The 19,390-nt window shown below is 33.9% G+C and overlaps 1 protein-coding gene across 3 annotated transcripts in view; it reads left to right on the top strand.

Annotated features, from left to right (window-relative positions):
* The window catches only part of LOC121122229 (uncharacterized), a 76,155-nt gene extending 63,261 nt beyond the window's left edge, over positions 1–12,894 (top strand). For 2 of the 3 annotated variants that reach the window (XM_040717222.2, XM_040717220.2), the window contains exons 2-8: positions 5,292–8,128; positions 8,194–8,738; positions 8,799–9,111; positions 10,041–10,272; positions 11,558–11,685; positions 11,746–11,925; positions 11,987–12,894. In XM_040717222.2, coding sequence (XP_040573156.1) covers positions 5,292–8,128; positions 8,194–8,738; positions 8,799–9,111; positions 10,041–10,272; positions 11,558–11,685; positions 11,746–11,925; positions 11,987–12,223 — 4,472 coding nt within the window. In that variant the 3' untranslated portion in view covers positions 12,224–12,894. The remainder of the gene's footprint in view (positions 1–5,291; positions 8,129–8,193; positions 8,739–8,798; positions 9,112–10,040; positions 10,273–11,557; positions 11,686–11,745; positions 11,926–11,986) is intronic. The other variant, XM_040717221.2, reaches the window with a different exon arrangement.
* Positions 12,895–19,390: the final 6,496 nt, after the last annotated feature.

The raw sequence follows: 19,390 nt of genomic DNA, 5'->3' as shown, positions 1-19,390 counted from the left end.
AAATTTGTAATATGTACCGTCAAAGACTATTCTATTACAAATTTCAGGACAATTAAACGTATTTTGAATTTCTTAAAGTCCCCCTTGACTACACGTTCTAGGTGCACGTCAAGGGGAAGACCTGCAGTGTCTGTCATCCAAACACCGAGGCCTTCAAGGCCATTATGAGCCAGCACAGCAACGGAGGACTAAATCCGCATTGAGTACCAGGCATTCTGCCGCCGCCTAGGAAACATCGTTGCCGCTAGGGATGGCTACATTAATAATTACGGGAGATCAGCCACAAATCTATTTATGGAAATAATTTTGTTGAAATTTTATTTTTAATTAATAAGTTATATTTTGTTGAAGTTTAAAATTCAAAGTATTTAGATTTTAATGAACCATTCTGTAATTACCTACAATGGTCATACATTTCATTTTTCGGAGGAACTTCAATGGTATTTTAAACTTATAATAAGAATCATAGCAATCAATTTATTATCTTATTGGAAAACAAATTTTTTATTAAATATTGGATTAATGTCATGTTAATGCATCAAAACAAGGAAATAATAATATTTCAATTCTTTTCTACCATCTTAATTTTAATTAATTATCATCAATCTCAAATAAATAATTGCTCAACATAAAATACAAATAAGTATACTAATTATGTCTTAACAATAGAGTAAAGAGAGTGAGACAATACTGCTTACAAAAGAAATCAATTATGTGAAAAAATTAACATTTGAAAAGTGTTTAATATATAACGGGGAAACTCTGAAAATCCCTTACTCGAATTCATATTTGATACTATTTTACCAAAACCAATCTCTTACTCGATAGCCCCTATTCAAAATTTTAAAAAAATGATCAAAACGAAGAATGAAAAATTAATTTTTAAAGCTATAGTCAAACCTGGATTAAGCGGGTTGGTAAGGGAAATTGAAAATGTGACTACTTAGTGTAGATGATCTCTTAAATGAGGTTTGTATTTTGTAGCCGTTCTACAATTTGTTTTCTCAGTGACCTCTGCAAGCTGTTATATTTTTGAGTTGAGTTTCAACATGGTGCAAATATTGTATTCTTTTAACACCAAAACTTATTGTATTCATCGTCAGCATACCGGTTTTCCATTCGGCTATGTCAATATATAAGAAAATGTCCATTTTTCTTAAAAAATCCTGCACTCCGTGTCTTCTTCTTTCCTTTTTGAAAAAGACATTTCCCTGATGAGGGGGAGGCTAAATTAAAAATTAATAATGCAATTCCTGCCAATACATGTGTTCACTTACTGGTGTCAGTTCCACCAAAGTGTTGATTTTATGTTGTCTACTAAGACACTATCAAATATTAAATTTTGAATAATTTTTTTTACCTATGTACGAAAAAAAAATTTATAGCTATTCACATAAAATTATATTTTTTCGAAAAAAAAATAGGAAATTAAATTTTTTAATTTTAATATTCACAGAAAATTTCAATCTTCAAATAATAACTTCAAATATTATTTTTTAGTTCTAATACTCATAGAATTTCACAGAAAATTTATTTTTTAGAAAAAAATGTAATAAATTTATTTTTTTGAAAAAAAAAAATTCATAAATTATATTTCAAATAATAAATTTTTTCGAATAAAATTATAAAAAAAATTCAAAAATCTATAGCTATTCAGTAAAAATTAATTTTGTTGGAAAAAAATTTCAAATATTCACCTTTTTGTTCTGCAATTTGATTTTTTTTTGAAAATGATTCTTTCAAAAAAATTTTAACACATATTTTTGCATAAAATTTTTAGAAAGGGAAAATTTTTCAATTTGGGGAGGGGGGCGGATAAAGCTCCTCCATCCACCCCCTGCAAACGCCCCTGTATAGCCAATTACTCCGATATCAATCCTTAATTCTACTTTGACTCCAACAAGGAATTACACTTCCAAGTAGTGCAATCCTTATTTGAGACTGAAGACAGCTGTCCTTCCAGTTAAGTATCGGTCCGATCCAATTCAATTCTGCATATTAGTCCTAAAACTTATGAAGTTTGGCCCTTGATGGCGTCACTCAACTTTATTTTTTCTTTCCTTAAATAATCTATTACTGACAATCCGAAGGACCAACGGTCATAAGGCCCAGTTTAATACTATAGTGGTCCAGATTTACAATGTAAAGTAATTTACAGTCAATTCATTTTTTTTTTTTAAATGCAGATTCATATTCTGGACCCTACCAAAATTATAAGATGTTTGACACCGCTACTCTAGAACTTATATGTTACACAAATTATTTTATTACCAAAAATTAACTTTTCCTGATACTCCGATTTATAAATTCGATTAAGATGATCAAACCCCCTCAAAACAATCCACCCTAATACATATAAAGAATAATTGATATGAAAGAAATATTCATATTTATATGTATATATGCTGACGCGATATTAAAAAAAATGGAGAAGTTTTATTTTTGTTTATAAATTCTAGTGTGAACAAGTATAATTCTTTATATGTAAAGAAGATTAATAAATAGTTGTGAATGGTGTGTATTTTTAAAGAAATAGTTCTTAGTATATTTACTAAGTACTTTTCTGAGTACATTATACTCTCTTTTTACATTCTATGACGATACATAGAAAAACATCCTTTTCTCTACGTTGTAAAGGAGAAAGGAAGAGATTAATACCACTCTGTAGAAAAAATTAACTATAAAAATTAAAACACTTGAAAAACGTGCGACATATTGGTAAATAAGAATGATCATAATTTCAGCTTTTAACCCAAAGGGATGTAGTAGAAACAAGAATACAGTGAAAGATAAGAGTTGAAACGAGGGAGTTATTTTAAAAAAATTTATGTTCCTTTTATTGGTCAGATGGAGTTTGCACTGTTTTACTCCGTCTAACCTAGGAAGTCCATAAACATTAAGTATAGTTCCTTCTCAAGGAACAACCAAGACCGAACCTACAAACATTGAGTTTAAGAGAATAATTTCTCCGTGTGCATCGTTCATTGAACTACGTTGTTCCATTGAACCCTAATGTTTGTTTATAACTAATCAGTGCAATTCCATCTAACTAACTAAAAATAATTTCTGCTGGTCCAAAAGTGCCAATATTTGGAGTAAATTATGTTTATGAAATATTAGGTTATATATATTATTTTTGGGATATTGTTTTGGCAATTATTAAATCAATTCAGTTAACTCAACTGATTTAAACAAAAAACTATGAGTAATGTTGTGGAATTTTAGACACAAGAAGTAATCTCGCTTGCAGTTTAGTTTTTTCCACTCTTGAAGGAATGGAGTAAAAAATGACTCAAGTCATTTTTGCATGTTTTTAACCAATCACTTCTTTTATATTCCCCTCATGTGGGAATATAAAAGCTGCGTGAGAATTCCAGGTTGTTAGAATTATATGGTAGAGTTCACGCTGAACTTGCTTTTTCATACCAAACTATACGTAATCTAAGAGTAACTATGCGTTATTACTCTCTGTCATTCATGAGGATTCGCATTTATGGTTACACTTTATACATAGATGTTCTCTTCTCAACAGTGAAATAATAATGACAACAAATTTAGAAAAAGAAAAGAAAAACATTGGTCAGCATGCGAACAATTTTGTGCAACAAACCCTTCAAATAGTATGTGTTATGAGCGGCGTCTGCAGGGGGTGAACTGTAGGGATTGTAACTCCCTCCAAACCCCCAAATTTCGTAATTTTTGATTTTCACCACAATTTTTTTTTGTCAATCGGGCAAATTATATAGTAGGCTAACTTTTTTTTTATTTGAACTTCTTTTTTTTCAAAAAGATTCCAAAAATCAATGCATGCATCATTGCTTGTTTGTTGTAATTTCCCCTCATGAAGGAATGTTGTAAAAATGACGTCAATACTTTTTCTCAACTAATCACTTCTTTTATTTGCCCTCATGTGGTATGCAATGTAAAACAAATCCAACATCAATGTTATAACTATACAAATTTGAATAGTTTTTAAAGGAGAGAAGCTTAGCTGTCACTTTGTTACATTAGATAATTAAAATGCAGCATTGAAATGAATGAAACAAACATGAGTCCCAATCCGTATTAAGCAAAAAATATAGCCTCAAATTACTCTGTTTTCGATGCTCAATTCTATTCTGAGTCCAGCAGGGGCATACGCTTATAACTTTTGCGAGAAAAACCAGTGAAGGTACCGATCTGTCTGATGAGGTTTTTCTAAATATTATGAAATAGCTTAGCTGCTATTACGTACAATTTGAACAAATCCGTCTCTGTATTAAAATAATTATTATTTTAATTTGACAAGATTTGATTTGATTTAATAATAAATAGATACTATTGTTAAAAATATATAATGCTCCAATTTATGCTGTCCACTTTGAATGTGTGCCTATAGGCACTTAAAGAATGTATAAGGATTTTTTTAATTAAATTAAATATATTTGCATTTTGTGCCTCCCCCCCTATCATTCTCTCTCTTTGATTATCTTTCAAACCCTGAAGCAACATTATATTTATTTATCATAATATGATATCATCTCGAGCCATTCATATGTATGAACAAAAACAGAATGAGTTATTTTCATTCCCTTGTGTTTACAGAAGTTACTTGTCAACACAAAAGTAAGCTAGAATGATTATTCTCAAAACTAAGTCTGGATTACTTTCGTATTTTTCAACAAATTATCGTCAATTTATATTGACAAATTATATTTATAAATCCTTTGTGTGCGTTGCAAAAGTAGACAAAGTCGATTGTCAAAAGAAAAGAATATAACAATAAATTAATATTATTTGAGAGGGGCTATATTGATTGAAATATAAAGCCTATAATTGACTCTATTGGGCCACATGGAAGCAGCCAGAAGTCAGTCATATAGTTACTGTAGTTTTTATTATTCTTGCCCGTATACGGTTGTAATGGACTTCTTGATCTCGTAGGCAATCAAGATGGAGATAGCGAATGATTTTGAGGCCTTACAGGTACTGGCACCGGCGCAGAGGAAATTGCATAAACCTCATATTTTTATTTTTAAAGACATTGGATAAAAACCTTGTTCAGTTTTGTTTCAGGTGTCATTTGATTGCATATTGTAACCTTATTAAAAATAAGGGGGATAGCATCGTAATTAAAATCTACAAGTTCTGAGTCCCCACACTGTATACTCTTTTTCTTATTATATCATTTTATCATCTAAATTTATTACCGAATTTATATTCAATTTATTTTATATTAATGCTTAATATTATACGAGTAGAGTTTCTTTTGTTGGACTATGACTAACTTTCCTTTCATCTCTTTTTTGCAGGAACAACATTTTTCCAACCTTTTGTCTCGGGATTTAATCAATTCAATCCCTTTGGACGTCAAGTCCCACCTCGTTCACAGCCTTCATTCCCATCAAATCAAGGGAACTTTCAAACTTTTCGTTTCCCTAATGGACAAGTAGTGTCACAAAACTCTCAATTTGGGCTCTTACCCTCTCCTCCAGAATTCCAGAATTCCTTTGGACAGCCACCTCAGCCAAGACCACCTCCACCACCGAGACCACCACAGGCAAATTCATTTCAGGAACAACCCCCAAGCTTTTCTTTCTCACCAACTCCACCACCACAGCAATCTCCGCAGCCATCTGGGCCTTTAAACACTCCTTTCAGTGGTCCTAAAACATTCTCGGTGTTTAATAATTTTCCAGAGCCTTCGGAAGTTCAGGAAGAGAGTGCCCCTCGTGTGATTATACCTACTGATCAAGTTGAAGACTCTTCTACCATCAGTCGCCTCAAAGTAAGGCCCACATCCTTCATAAATAATGGCGGTCAACCTGAACGTAGATTTAATCAGCCAACGCCTCCACCTTCTCAACCCAGTTTTAATCCCACTCCTGTGTCAGATAGATTTAAAACACGAGCTAAAGTCTTTAATCGTGGGACTTCGGCCATTGAGGATCCTCCTCCAACTCAACCCAAGACCCTAGTTCCCACACCTCCTCCTCAAAGACGCAAACGTATCCGTGTGGTTCGACCCAATACGAGTCGACCAACGGAGTTCATTGAAGGGAACACTCCTCCTCCAACTCTAACTCGTGTAAGAGGCCGTCCTATCGTTCCTGAAGATTTCCCAGGTCCCACTTCAGCAGTACGAGAAGAGAAACGGAACTTTGTAAAGACCGTAAGAGCAAGAAGACCTCCTCCAAATCCTCCAATTGTCGAGGAACAGCCTAGAGCCTCTGGATCAGGAGGTAGATTTTTGAACAGATTCGAAGATACTAATAGCAAAGACACTGATGTACCAACAACCATTCGAAGACGATTTCGCCCAACGACAAGTGCTCGTAGTGGTGGTACACGACGTCGTTTTAGACCTACTTCATCACCTATCAGTGAAACTCGTGACTCCACAACTGCGTCATCAGCACCTCCACCTCCGCCACCTCCTCCTTCTCCTCCTACTCCCAGTCCAACAGTAGGAACTAACAAGTTTGATCCATCATTCCTTTTTGCTACGAAATTTACACCTACCCATAACAGTGCCCCAAAGACTCTTTTAGATTCTATCCCACTACAGAGGTCATCTAAGATCCGACCACCATCTCAGCCCATTACAGATGATTCTGACGAAAGTAATTTGATCACCTTTGCTGACATTCTCCTAGGCAGGAACAATAATAACAAACCCCAAGCTGAAGAAATCATTGACAAAGATCTTACACTCATCAATTTGCAGGGAGGATCTCTATCCAAGCAAAATTTCCACGGATTTATTGACACAGATCTGATTGACGATAGCTTCAGAAAGGAGTCTCCACATCCCCATTTGAAACCTATTCCCATCTCATTCACAACCAAAAAAACACCTAAACCATATTCTCTCTTGGTAACTCCACCCCCTTATACAATTATTGAGAGATCTACATCAGCTCCTATCTTTGTACCAACAGTGAGCTCAAATATATTTCCCTCTGTGACTACAACGAAAGCAACTACTCTAACCACAACTGCTTCAACAACCCTTATAACAACGACAACGACGACAACAACGCCTACGACCACAACTTCAACAACTACAAAAACCACCACAACAACTACCACGGCAACAACAACTACTAGTACCACTACCACCACAACCACTACAACAGCTACAACCACAAGTACTACCACTACAACGACTACGACTACGACAACAACGACTACGACATCAACGACTACGACAACAACAACAATAGTAACAACCACTACAGCAGTTCCTACTAAAAAGACAATTAGTATAAGTGAATTGGATAGACTGCAGTCAAATCTAGACCCCTGGGCTCATATCTACCCCGCCACAACACTCTCATCCAACTCTCCATCCTCCACAACAACAACAGTCCGGACTTTAATAAACCTGTTTAACATCCGGACTCTTCCGCCCATCAAAACGGTGTCCACAACCACATTTAAGCCTAGATCTTTGGAAGATTTGTTCAGACATAGAGATGGTGAAAAGATTCAATCTCATACGGGGGGAAGAAAAGAAACTACAACAGCCCATAGTCCAGTTATTACGACTAAAGCAGATGAGAAAAAGTCTCCCATCATCTCTCCTCGCCCTACGTCCTCTTTGGGAGATCGTTTGAGAGACAGACTAAAGGGTCTCAGCTATGGATCAAAGAAAGGTGGAATTAATACAACGACTGCAAGGTTTACAACAACTTCTACTCAAATAACTACTCGTCGTACTCTTGGGGGATTTAAACCAAAATCCAAAGCAAAGAAGACAGTGGGAGATCTTTTGGCTGCTATTCCAACTGATCAGGTAGGCGGTCTACTACCTAGAAAGAAGGGTTCTGGATACAGTTCCAAGCACAAAAAATATTCAACGAAAATTCAAGCAGATGATGTCTCCAAGTTCTTACCCTCTGACTACAATCCAAAACTCGTGTTTGCCTCTCCATCTTCCACATCCTCTACTACTGATGCAGCTCTTATCGCTGATATATTGTCAAGCATTGAAATTGAGGATTTGGAGGCTTTAATTCCGAAAAATGCAACAACTTCAAGCAGTCGCAGCAGTAGTAAAACATTTTCTTCATCTAGTGTGACTACTTCAAAGCCAAAGGAAGCCGACATATCTGAGCCTGAATCAACCACTAAAAGAATATCGAAGGTACATATTTATAATTATGCAATATTTCAAAAAATTGATATTCATTTCTCATTATTTTCCCCCAGGTATATTCATCTGTAAAATTCGATGATGTGAATTCATTCCTTCCTCCTGGATATTCTGCTCCCTCTTCTAAAACCTCCGACACAACTACTACGGCGTCCACAACAACAACAGAAGCCTCAACTACAACAACAAAAGAACCTGTTTCGAAAATTTTCTCTAGTATTAGTAATGACGACATTTCTTCCTTCTTACCCCCTGGATTTAAACTGGAGAAAGAGGAATCATCGACAACCACTACTATCAGTTCAACAACAACAGTTTCATCAACGACCACCACAAAGACAGTCGATCTATTGGGAAGCATTAGTAACGAGGACATATCTGCCTTTTTACCACCAGGCTTTAATCTTTCTGGAGGGAAAGATGAACCTTCTTCAACGACTAAGTCTTCTACAACGACTGAGTCTTCTACAACAACATCAACTTTGAGCCCTGTAGTTGTAGTCACATCCACAACAACAACAACAACCACAACGAAGAAGAAGCCTAAACGACCCCAAGCTCCTTCTCCCCCGAAGATCGTCATCAAATCATTCTCAGATAGGTAAAAAACATACAAAAGTATAAAAAATATCATTCTATTTTTTTTCCACACACTGTACAGAGTTAGAACTACCACAGAGTTTGCTGGATGGCCTGCAGGACCACCTTCAACGACATCAAAATCCAAACATTCTGGATCATCTGATCAGAGCACGACGACAACTACCACTACGACAACTACCACCACGACAACGACTACAACAACCATCCCTACAACTACTACCACGGCTCAACCTACAACGCCAGGCACATGCGGAGTTAATTGTCGATTAGCTGGTATTGTTAAAATCAAGGGTGGCTATGAATGGTCCAATAGTTTGACTGATCCAAATACTTATGAGTTTCAAGATTTAGCCGAAAGAATCAATCGTGAAGTAAGTTTTATTGAAGTTATTATATGTAAAGTTGTACAAAATATACTAGTACTAGAACTGATAAAAAAGAAAAAAAAAGAAATTGAGTTCAGTGTTGTCATCAAGGATCAAACTTTATAAGTTGTAGGACTGAATTGAACCGGACCGATACTGACCTGGAAAGACTGCTGTCTTCGGTCTTCAATAAGGACTGCACTACTATTAAGTGTTAGGCCTTGATGGAGCGAGCCAGAGTAGAAATTAAGGATTGATATACGAGTAAATGACTATGCAGGGGCATCAAGGGGCATCAAAAGGGATGGGTTGAATGAACTGTGGACCCCCCCCCAAAAAAAAATTAAGGATTTTTCCTTTTAACTAGACATTTTTTTGGTATGGAGGAAATTTTTTTACATCAAAATAAAGATACTTTTTTTTTTTAACTAATTATTTTCTCCGAAAAAAAAGGTCTTACTTCATTTTCATAATTGATTTTTTTTTTTTTGAAAAAATTTAATTTTTATAATTTAATTTTCTGTAAATTGCTATGGATTAATATTTGAAACAGTGGACTATCGGAATTTTTTTTTTTTTTTTTTTTTTTTTTTGTGGACAGCTATAGTTTTTTTGGATTTCTTTTGAAAAAAAAAAACAACCAAAAATCAACCCCCCCTAAAATAAGTAATATATATATATATAATCCTGCGTACGTCCTGCTATATATTCCATGCTACATAATGAGTGAAACTTGTGTGCTATTCACTTAATTTTATTAGCCCCTCGGAGCTAATACAATATAACGTCATTATAAATAGCTTAACCACTCTTTTCTCAAACATTCTTCAAATTGTGAGGGTTACCACGTCAATTTTTTTTTTTTTTTACATGCTGACAGTTTATATTTTTTTGCAACTAAATTTATATATTTTTATTTTATATCTTTTACATAGTTAAGTGAGATTTACAGAAACTCTCTAGTGGGAGACAACTTTGATCATATTGAAATTGACGCCTTTAGTAAAGGATCCATTGTTGTGGACTATTACGTATACTTCAAAGAGTTTGAAGATGTTGTTAAGACAAATGATTTAAAAACAGTACTAAATCAACAAATGGAGCGATCAGATGGAAAAGCCATGCTTGGAAAATTTGAAGTGGATCCTAATTCAACAGACTTTATTGGTAGGTTTTATAAACACATTAAGGGGAAATGTTTTTAAATGTTGAAAGGGAAACATCTGTAGGGGGGAAAATAAAAGATTTAGTGCTTTTGTATATGTAGAGTGGCCAACCGTTCTCATTTGCCGGATCTTTTTAACATCCTTGTTAGAGCGTCCGTGGGACTTTTTATAAATTCTTTAGATATCTGCTATTTAAAGGTGTATGTCAAATATGACGATATTAAAAATTAGGATATTTTTGTGTAATAATTATTTATTGGTATTCTTAATATGAATATTACATTGCCTATTTTCTATAAGAATACTTATTTAAAAAATAATATTAATTTTGAAAATAAAAAAGCACCCCTATCAAATATTCCTTATTTGAATAGGATTCTAAATTTAATAATATTTACCCCCTTCCACCGCTCCCTCCCTAAAGCTAGGACTAGTTTTTGAAAATCAACATATGATCATGCTGTGAATTCTAGACAAGGGCTGGAGTGTCATTAAAATTAGGCATTAGCCAACAGGCTAATATATATATATTTTTTTTTTTTCGCTAGCACTTCAAAAAAATTTACTAGTCCAGAATACTAAAAGATTTAAACTACCTATCTAAATGGTATATATTCGGGGATATTTGATTGGCTTATATTCGAAGGGAAACCCAAATTCAATACCGTTTTGTGCAATCGGAAACAACTACACAAATTGTTTTACAGAAAATGTACAATAGATCTGTTAGTTCTGGAATTGAAATGGCATTCCGCACATAGAAATATCCCCGTTTTGTTATAAATCCTTTCCGAACTACACAGGAAGTGAAATATTGGGAAATTTGCCTTAAAAAAATGTTTTTCTAAAAATCATGCCTAATATTTGTTTTTAATGTTTATTTGACTTATGAAACGTTGACACAAGTTAAAACTCATGATTTGAATCCAAGACTGCCTGTGTATATGCGGTATTTGAGATACAGCATTATGCTGCCAAACCAGCTAGATAAAAGACACGAATAGTTTTCATGAGCCACGGGGTAGCGTGTCAGGTGACATATATAATAATAACCCATGCAGATTAGCTTGTTTAACTTTGTTTTTTTTCACTCCTGAAGGAATTAAGTAAAAAATTATATATTCCCTCATGTGGGAATAATTTCAGACCTACAGAATTTTAAAGGTCATTCCAGCTAAATTATAACTTTATTATCATAAGTGGGGTGGTCATATTGCTCGGGCCCTGTGATGTATTCAGATGACATCATTTCTTATTTTCTCTCCCTTTTTCTTCCTCGAAAATAGTTTTACCTGATGAATACGATTCTCCAATAACAGCTGATGAGGGAGGAGCCATTCCAGATTGGGCTATTGCCATCATTGTCCTCGGCTTAGGAACACTTTTATTCCTAATGATATTCGGTTTCACAATGGTATGTATTTTATTTAGAAACAAATATTCTATACATATATATTTATTTTTCAAACGTTAGATGACAGGTCGCCGACGACGGTCTTCCAAAAAGAAAGAAGTCCCTCTTACAGAAGACATGCTGAATGAAATGAATAAGAATACCTTGGCCGCATATGATAATTACGGTCATGACGAGTTCTACAACATGGACGATGTTTGGAATAATGACAAGTTTTATTATAACACGCAAAAGAATAAAGTAGTTTTTATATCTGTAGTTGGTGATGAATACCTTAGCTAATATGTTATATTTTTTATAGCAGCGGCCTTATACGAATGGTAGCAGTGGGTATAATACGAACACAAATACGATTTCCAAGCCCAATCCTTACCAGAGTCAATTGTACGACTCTTGGAAAACTGAATGGAATGGAGATTTTGACAATTTTCGTGCAGCATCTGAAAACCCTGGAGGGAAGGATACGACTGAGGGAGGAGGCTCTACCTATATGACAAAGGGTGGAAGACGTGCTGCGTCGTATGACGATGACTTTTAAAGCGGATTCATTCATAAATCATCAAACAAAACGTTCCATACAGATGAACAACCCATTGTCCATACAGACAACATACCACAGTAAAATGGGAAACTTGCAAGACGTCTTCTTTCACACAAAATCACTTTGATGAAACATATATACCCTTCGGGCATTACAAGACGTTTATCTCTCTATATACTTTTCTCCTACGCTTTTTTTTCTTCAAAAAGTGTTTTTAAAAGGGGTTCCCCCTACTTTTTAAACATAACCAATTGCAAATTCCCATAAATATATTTCCATAGGCTCATTGGAAAAGTAACTGTGATATAAATACAATTTTTTTTTGTACTACTATAGGCCTTGAAATCCCCCTCTCTTTTACCCCTTTTAAGGACTCATTTTGTATGTACAACCATATTAGATAGAATAGGTGTATCAACCTGCTCGCTCGCTCGCTCAAGGACTACTTTTTCTACGTCATTTAACCTATGTGTATCTTTTTACTATGATTAAAAGATATATAATATTATATAAATTGTTTTTTTTTCTTTCTATTTTATACTTATGCATATATTCTTCATATTATGAAAGGTAATAGATTTATATAAAATTTTGTCTTATTTCTACACATTTAATATTTAATGTTTATAATAATGTAAAAAAAAACAAATATACAAACAAAATACAAACCAGAGTGAGTTCATTCATTTCTTTGTTTGATTGGAGCTCAGTATACATACTAGGGTGGGTCGATTTAACTTTTTATGCCCATATGTGACTAATTGGTCATACTATCAAAAAATACATATATTATAGATAAATAAAGAAGTAGAGGTTAGAAGCAGAACGAGGCTGGAAGAGAAAAGGTTTTGTTAAAGTTTTAAGTTAATGTTGCATCAGAAAAGCATACCCCTTTTGAGTCAAAACAAAAACTTTGATGGTGCATTTACATGAAATTCATTTCTCCTTGACTTCCATTTTATTTCTGGAGGGACAAAGTTCCTAGTATGCTAAGTAGTTGTAAACAATTGTGTACGTTTATGTCACCAAAAACACATTATTAGTTAAGATTAAGACTAATACAACAGTTTTTATCGGTTGTACTTTTAGTCAATTCTGTTGTACCAGCTGACATTTTTTACCTTTATAGACTTTATAAACTATACACACCCTGTTATTCATGTTTGAATAATTTAAAATAATAATTTCATTTAAAATTTAATTCAACGCTTAAAGGGTTATAGTGTGTTTCATCAACTATTTCAAGATTTCAAATCGGGGTATTGGTATAGAAATAATGGGGTAAAATATGAGCACATGGGAAACTGGTTCAGATGCTCCCCAATAATTGTTTCAATATAAAAACAATTTTGGAAAAAAAAGAATGACTGAAAATGTATTCTATTACTTTATAAATAGGATTTTAATTTAGAAAAAGTTAAGATCTAATTGTCTTGGCAACCCTAAGAGCTATGTGAGTAAAAGTGTACACATTAGACTTAAATAACAAAACAATATATTAAGAAGTACAAAATCCCTGAGATGTCCTCCGAATACGAACAAGGTGGGGCCATTAGTATGTACCTCCGTGCCGGGTGCATGACCAAGGACGCTAATAACAAAATAGATAATGATGTTATCTGGCTATAATCAATGTTAAAAGATTTGATATCATGGTAGAATTCAAAATTCGTGCAGTTTCTCCAAACTGGGAAAAATTAAAAAACCCTTGGGATGCTCTTCGTATACACACGTTGTGGGCCTATTATTCTACACCTACGTGCTGAGTGTAAGCCCAAGATTAACATTGTGTTTACGAACCGGCTAAAATCAACTCTTCACAAAGTTGAAAAGGCTTTCAAGGAGTATCATGGATTGAGAGCCCCTGCAAGGAAGACTCATGATCACTTTGAGGCCCTACAGATAATAAAAGGTGGCCTCTTAGCTCGCTGGACCTGAAGACATTGGACTACTATGTGTACTGTGTCTTGGAAAAGAGACCAATGAACGTACACATAACATTGTGACTCCTTGCTGCCTTCCATTTTTAAGGCAGATGCCAACATGGACAAAGATTTCCACATTAAGGCCTATGTCTGGTGCAGGTTAGAGACTGTGGTTGAAGCTAGAAGTGGTTGGTTTGAGGGATTGACTTCACTATGGATCCTAATCCATATATATACAAAGTTTTGCATGGAAATTAGGACACTTTTCAAATATAACAATAGCATTTATTTCTAGAACAAATAGGTGAAATATATGTACAGCAATATTTTTCAATTTTTCTTCAAACACAACTTAAGAACAATTCCTTTTAATTTTCTCGCTTTTTGCGTCGTCTAAAAGGTTCACACCTGCTCCAGATAGAATTCTCAGTACTGCCTCCTAGTATTAATTGAAGGAGGCTTTCAGAGCGGCAATGTTTGGGTAGCAGATGGTGCAGGGCCTCAATCCACGCGTGCCCAGAAGGTCAGTCAAGTAGGTTCAAGTCAGGGCTGTAAGGGCCAACATAAACTTTGAGCATTTTTTTACCCGACCGTTTTAGTCTTCTGATTGCTATAAAGCTGCTGCTTAACGAGTTAGACTGATTATTAGTTATTACTGATTTCTTTTAAGAGAATTTCATTGAGTCCAAAGACAATTCACCCTAAATATTTTATAAGGAATTGATGCTGATTGATAATTTATTATTAATGCGGAAAAAAGCGAAATTTAATTGTCACTCTCTTGAAGCATAAATATGACAATAGACAGTTAATCGACAGGAACCAAATTTCTAACCGTAGTTGATAGTAATAGTTAGAATATTCAAAAATCAACAAAATATGTACATATAGGGAAAGATTCATTTGAATTGGGGAACCTACAAAGTACGATCTATCGTCCCGAAAAAATATTTATACAGTTGATTTTTTTATTATTATTCGGACCCCTGGAGCATAGTTGACGGAACAGCCGTCCCAAAGTCACGAAAACTCCAATTTAATGTAGTAACTAGTTTGTATAGCATATACCCAGAAATTGAGGCATATTTCATATCAATGATTTCATCACATTGTTACACATAAAATAAAATCCCAAAGGCAACACTTATACAAAACATTTAAAAAAAACATAATTTCTTCAATGGAAAAGTTTCCTGCTTCATTTTGTAGGATACCTAATCTGTGTTTATTTCTTCCATTTTCCGCTTAACTGCCGGCGTTATAGCCGCCTGTTGTGAGTCCCATTCAGTACATCTCCTTTTCAAGTGATGACACCTCTCCAGATCTATTACTTTCCCATGTTCTCTCTTTCTTCCATAATAAGTAATTCTATCTTTGGAACTCTGAGTTTTGAGTACATGTCTTTCAGCCCTCTTGACGGCTTTCATCAAATTGCTTAATTCTTTCTTCTATCAAGTAACAGTCTTCCTCTGGGGCCTTATTCTAAGAGGTGCTACTGTTTCAAGCATTATTTTAATAAATTCAGTGACTTCAGTTAGAAGTTTTTTTTTTTTTTTTTTTTTTGAAGAATTTTGTCTCCTCCAGCCCTATAAGAGTTTTTTTTTTTAAAGGTTGTAGTATCTTCAAAAATTCTGACCATTCCACAATCCTGAGACATCTTATTAGGACCGGCTCAATCTCTAATTTCATTTGGAACATAATCTATTTATGGTACGACATACTTGCCTAATTAGAAACTCCACATAATGAGGCACACATTTCTTCTATTTTCTCACCTCTTCTATTGGTCGTTTCTGAATCCCACAAAGAACTGTGAGCATTGGTTTTCATGCATATTAATATGGGTACTTTTTCTTCCTTACATTTAGTTAACAGTTTTTTCTAGAATAGAATAGGAAAGCTGCAGGTTAGTTTTATATCTGCATAATAGGATACCATTATTACTTCCTTTTCTTGAATTCTCACGGTAATTGCTATCATATCTTGACTTCTGTATTCCAAAAACTCTATAGCATCATAATCCTTTGAAACCAATATGCTCCCCTTGGTGCAGCAGTGTTTGTTGGACACCTGGAAGTATATACATTATAACCATGCTTAATATGTTGGAAATTATCATTTTTCTTAGGAGGTTCCGTTATATATGTTTTCTTCATTTTGTAACTTGAAATATTCATATCCTGCTAAACTTATTTTCTATAGATTTATTTCCACACAATTAGCAGATTTCATTTGGTATTAAAATATATAAAGAAGTTACAAGCTGACTTCAATAATTGATACCGAAATAACGTTAGCAGATATACCTGCATATTTACTTATGCACATTTTATCTTTTTCCATTGGGTAAAATTTAAACGAGAGGTTTATTTGACAAATTCGTCTGAAAATAGTACCTTGCAAAACTTTTATTTTATATGTGAGTACTCCTTCCTCTCCACAAAAATTGGAGGACAGACTACACCACGCCCAATACCATGGTTCCAGTTGGATTTTTTGTTCTGATGATATGTCTCAGTGACGCGAGCGGGTTTTCTTCTTTTACATAGTGGCATAAACAGTTAATTTTACCAGAATTTTTGTGAGCCTCCAAATTTTTTTGGATCATTTTTACTCTTTTCACCCGTTTCAACTTGCTCTGTTCTAAGATAAGATATCTTTTTGTCCTCCTCTTTGATTTTGTACCAATGTCATTCTGTATAGAAAATAATAAAATTTGTACAACTAGATAAGATTAACCCTGTATATATTATATATATTATTCAACATCTTTTTTCTATTGACCTTCACATTTGATTCCAACGCTAACTCTCTTTTTAAATAGTTATATGTATACTGCGTACAAGGTTGTATGTAGATCTCAACGATGCTATCAAATGTACTGTGGATGATCAATCAATATTATATATTGGCTTGTAAATCCTAAGCATTTTTCTACGTATGATTTTTCTTTAGATTTGGCAAATCCCACAGTGTTTTTATTTTTATTTTTCTAAAGCTGTTTTCATTATTAAATAGAACACAGATATCACAGATGACGTCACTATATTATTTTGGTCGTTTTTTTTCTCAGCTGTTTCCAACTTTTTATCTCTGATATCATGAAGGCTGTGTAGTTAGCTAGGGAGAAACATTGAATGCACTAAAAAGTGTTGCTAAGAACACTACTTTGTATAAATAATGATCACGTCTTCTTCATACGACTTACTTTATAGCTTGAATGATTATGAAGGACAGAGAGTAACTCTGAGGATTTGTTGATAAGTCAAAATAAGTTTACAAGCAGAGTAACACTGAGGATTTGTTGGTAAGTTACAAACAGTGTAGAAATAGATAATTATTGAAGCTTCACAACGGAGTGATTTTTCCCAAAGTCCCTGATAGACAGGGAGTGGAAATTGTATTTATTTATTTTCCTTGTTCTCTTGGCTACTTGCAGATAATTTAAAGAAAAGTCATAGTAGTTAAGCTGCCCTTCTCCCAAACCATTTTTCAAATATTCAGGGATACCATGTTATTATTTGTTTTTTTTACTTATAAAAAAGACAGAGAGTCGCACTATGGATTTGTAAGGAAGTTACAATGATTTTATAAACAGAGAATAATTGAGGATCGACAACAGAGGGATTTTTCCCAAGTCCCTTATACTCACGGAGTGTGATTTGTGTCTATTTCCCTCTATTCATGGTTGCTTGTAGTTAATCTAATCAAAAGTCATAAGAGCGAAGCTCCTCTCATCTCAGACATTTTTTAAATTGTCATGGTTACCATGATAATTTTTGTTTTTTCACAGATAAAAAATGCTTACAATTTCCAACCCTAATTATAAAAAATACGTAAAAAATAATTGTCAAAGGTTTTTGTCTATGTTTGTAAAAAAAGAAAAAGTACATATTGAAAACCAATAATGTGAAAGAAGGACTAATTGGCATAATTAATAACAAGTATTATTGATAGAATTTTTCTACTAAATACAAGCTATTGTTAATATATACGAAACCGGATCGAACATTTGTGTGTTCTGTTAAAGGACGGAGTAATCTCTTAGGACTTGTTCCAGAGCTATAATTGTAAGTCTTTGTTTTACTCAGAGTAGAATTGAGGATGGACGTCCGATGAATTTTTACAAATGCCCTTATTTATTTCATTATCTCCCTCCGCCTCGTCACAACTACTTGTAGCTGATCTAATGAAACATTAAAACAGCTAAGCTGATCTCCTTCAAAACATTCTTTAAATTGTGATCGTTACCATGTTCACTTTTCGGTGTCAAATTGCTACCAATTTTGCTACATAGGAATTAAATAATAATGGCAACAGCTTTGGAATAGAAGATCCACTCTTTAGGTTACCAACTCCAAAAGAAATGGGCGTGCTAAAAATTGCAAACGGTTAGCATAACTGACTAAAATTATTCCTTTTTATTTCACAACCACCCCCACATCGCATTTTAGTTATAACTTATAAGTCTAAGATCTTGTTGAAACAGAGTAGAAATAAGGATCAACAACAAAGTAATCATTAGTACATAGGCTAATGGATGACAAAGAGCAACTCTGAGGATTTGTTGCAGAGTTATCTGTCTAAGTCCTTGTTGTACTCAGAGTAGAATTGAGGATCGATATTTGAGTAACTTATGCTAAATATAAAAAGGATCCACACTTTTTAGGATCTAGCTCGTTTGGGATCTTTAGACTTAAGTATTCGAACCAAAATTAGATGCATACTTGTCTTTAATTTGATTAGCATTTACATAAAGTTCATGCCTTAATAAAATAGGATCTTGATTATGTGTTTACAATTTTACTGATTTACTGGGCCCAAAAAAATGAATAACCCAATGTTATTATTATTTGAACATATTTTTTAGTTATTACAAGTATTATTGTCATAATAACAGTAAGCAATTCCTCCTGGAAAAAAAAAAAAAAAAAAGACCCCAAATCCGTTGTTAGTTATCCAATTCTTCCAACTATAAAATTATTATTTAATAATAGTTGTTAATGGTTCTCAGCTTAATAAGAACAAATTCGTATCCAACTAATCAATGTAAAGAACACTGATTAGAGGAAAGGAAGCACAAATATCGACAGCTGACGACCAAATACAAAGTACATTTATTATGTATGGTAGGTAACGCTGTTTGGAATAACCCCGTAGTGCAAAAAGTTGTTACTCCAAGCACCAATAAAGAATAATAGAGATGCCATGTTCGATATAGATGATTTCTTTTTTTTTA

Source organism: Lepeophtheirus salmonis, chromosome 7, assembly GCF_016086655.4.
Source record: "Lepeophtheirus salmonis chromosome 7, UVic_Lsal_1.4, whole genome shotgun sequence".
NCBI lineage: Eukaryota > Metazoa > Arthropoda > Copepoda > Siphonostomatoida > Caligidae > Lepeophtheirus > Lepeophtheirus salmonis.
The sequence above is the reverse complement of the archived record's forward strand: the minus strand, read 5'-3'. Positions and strand labels throughout refer to the sequence as shown.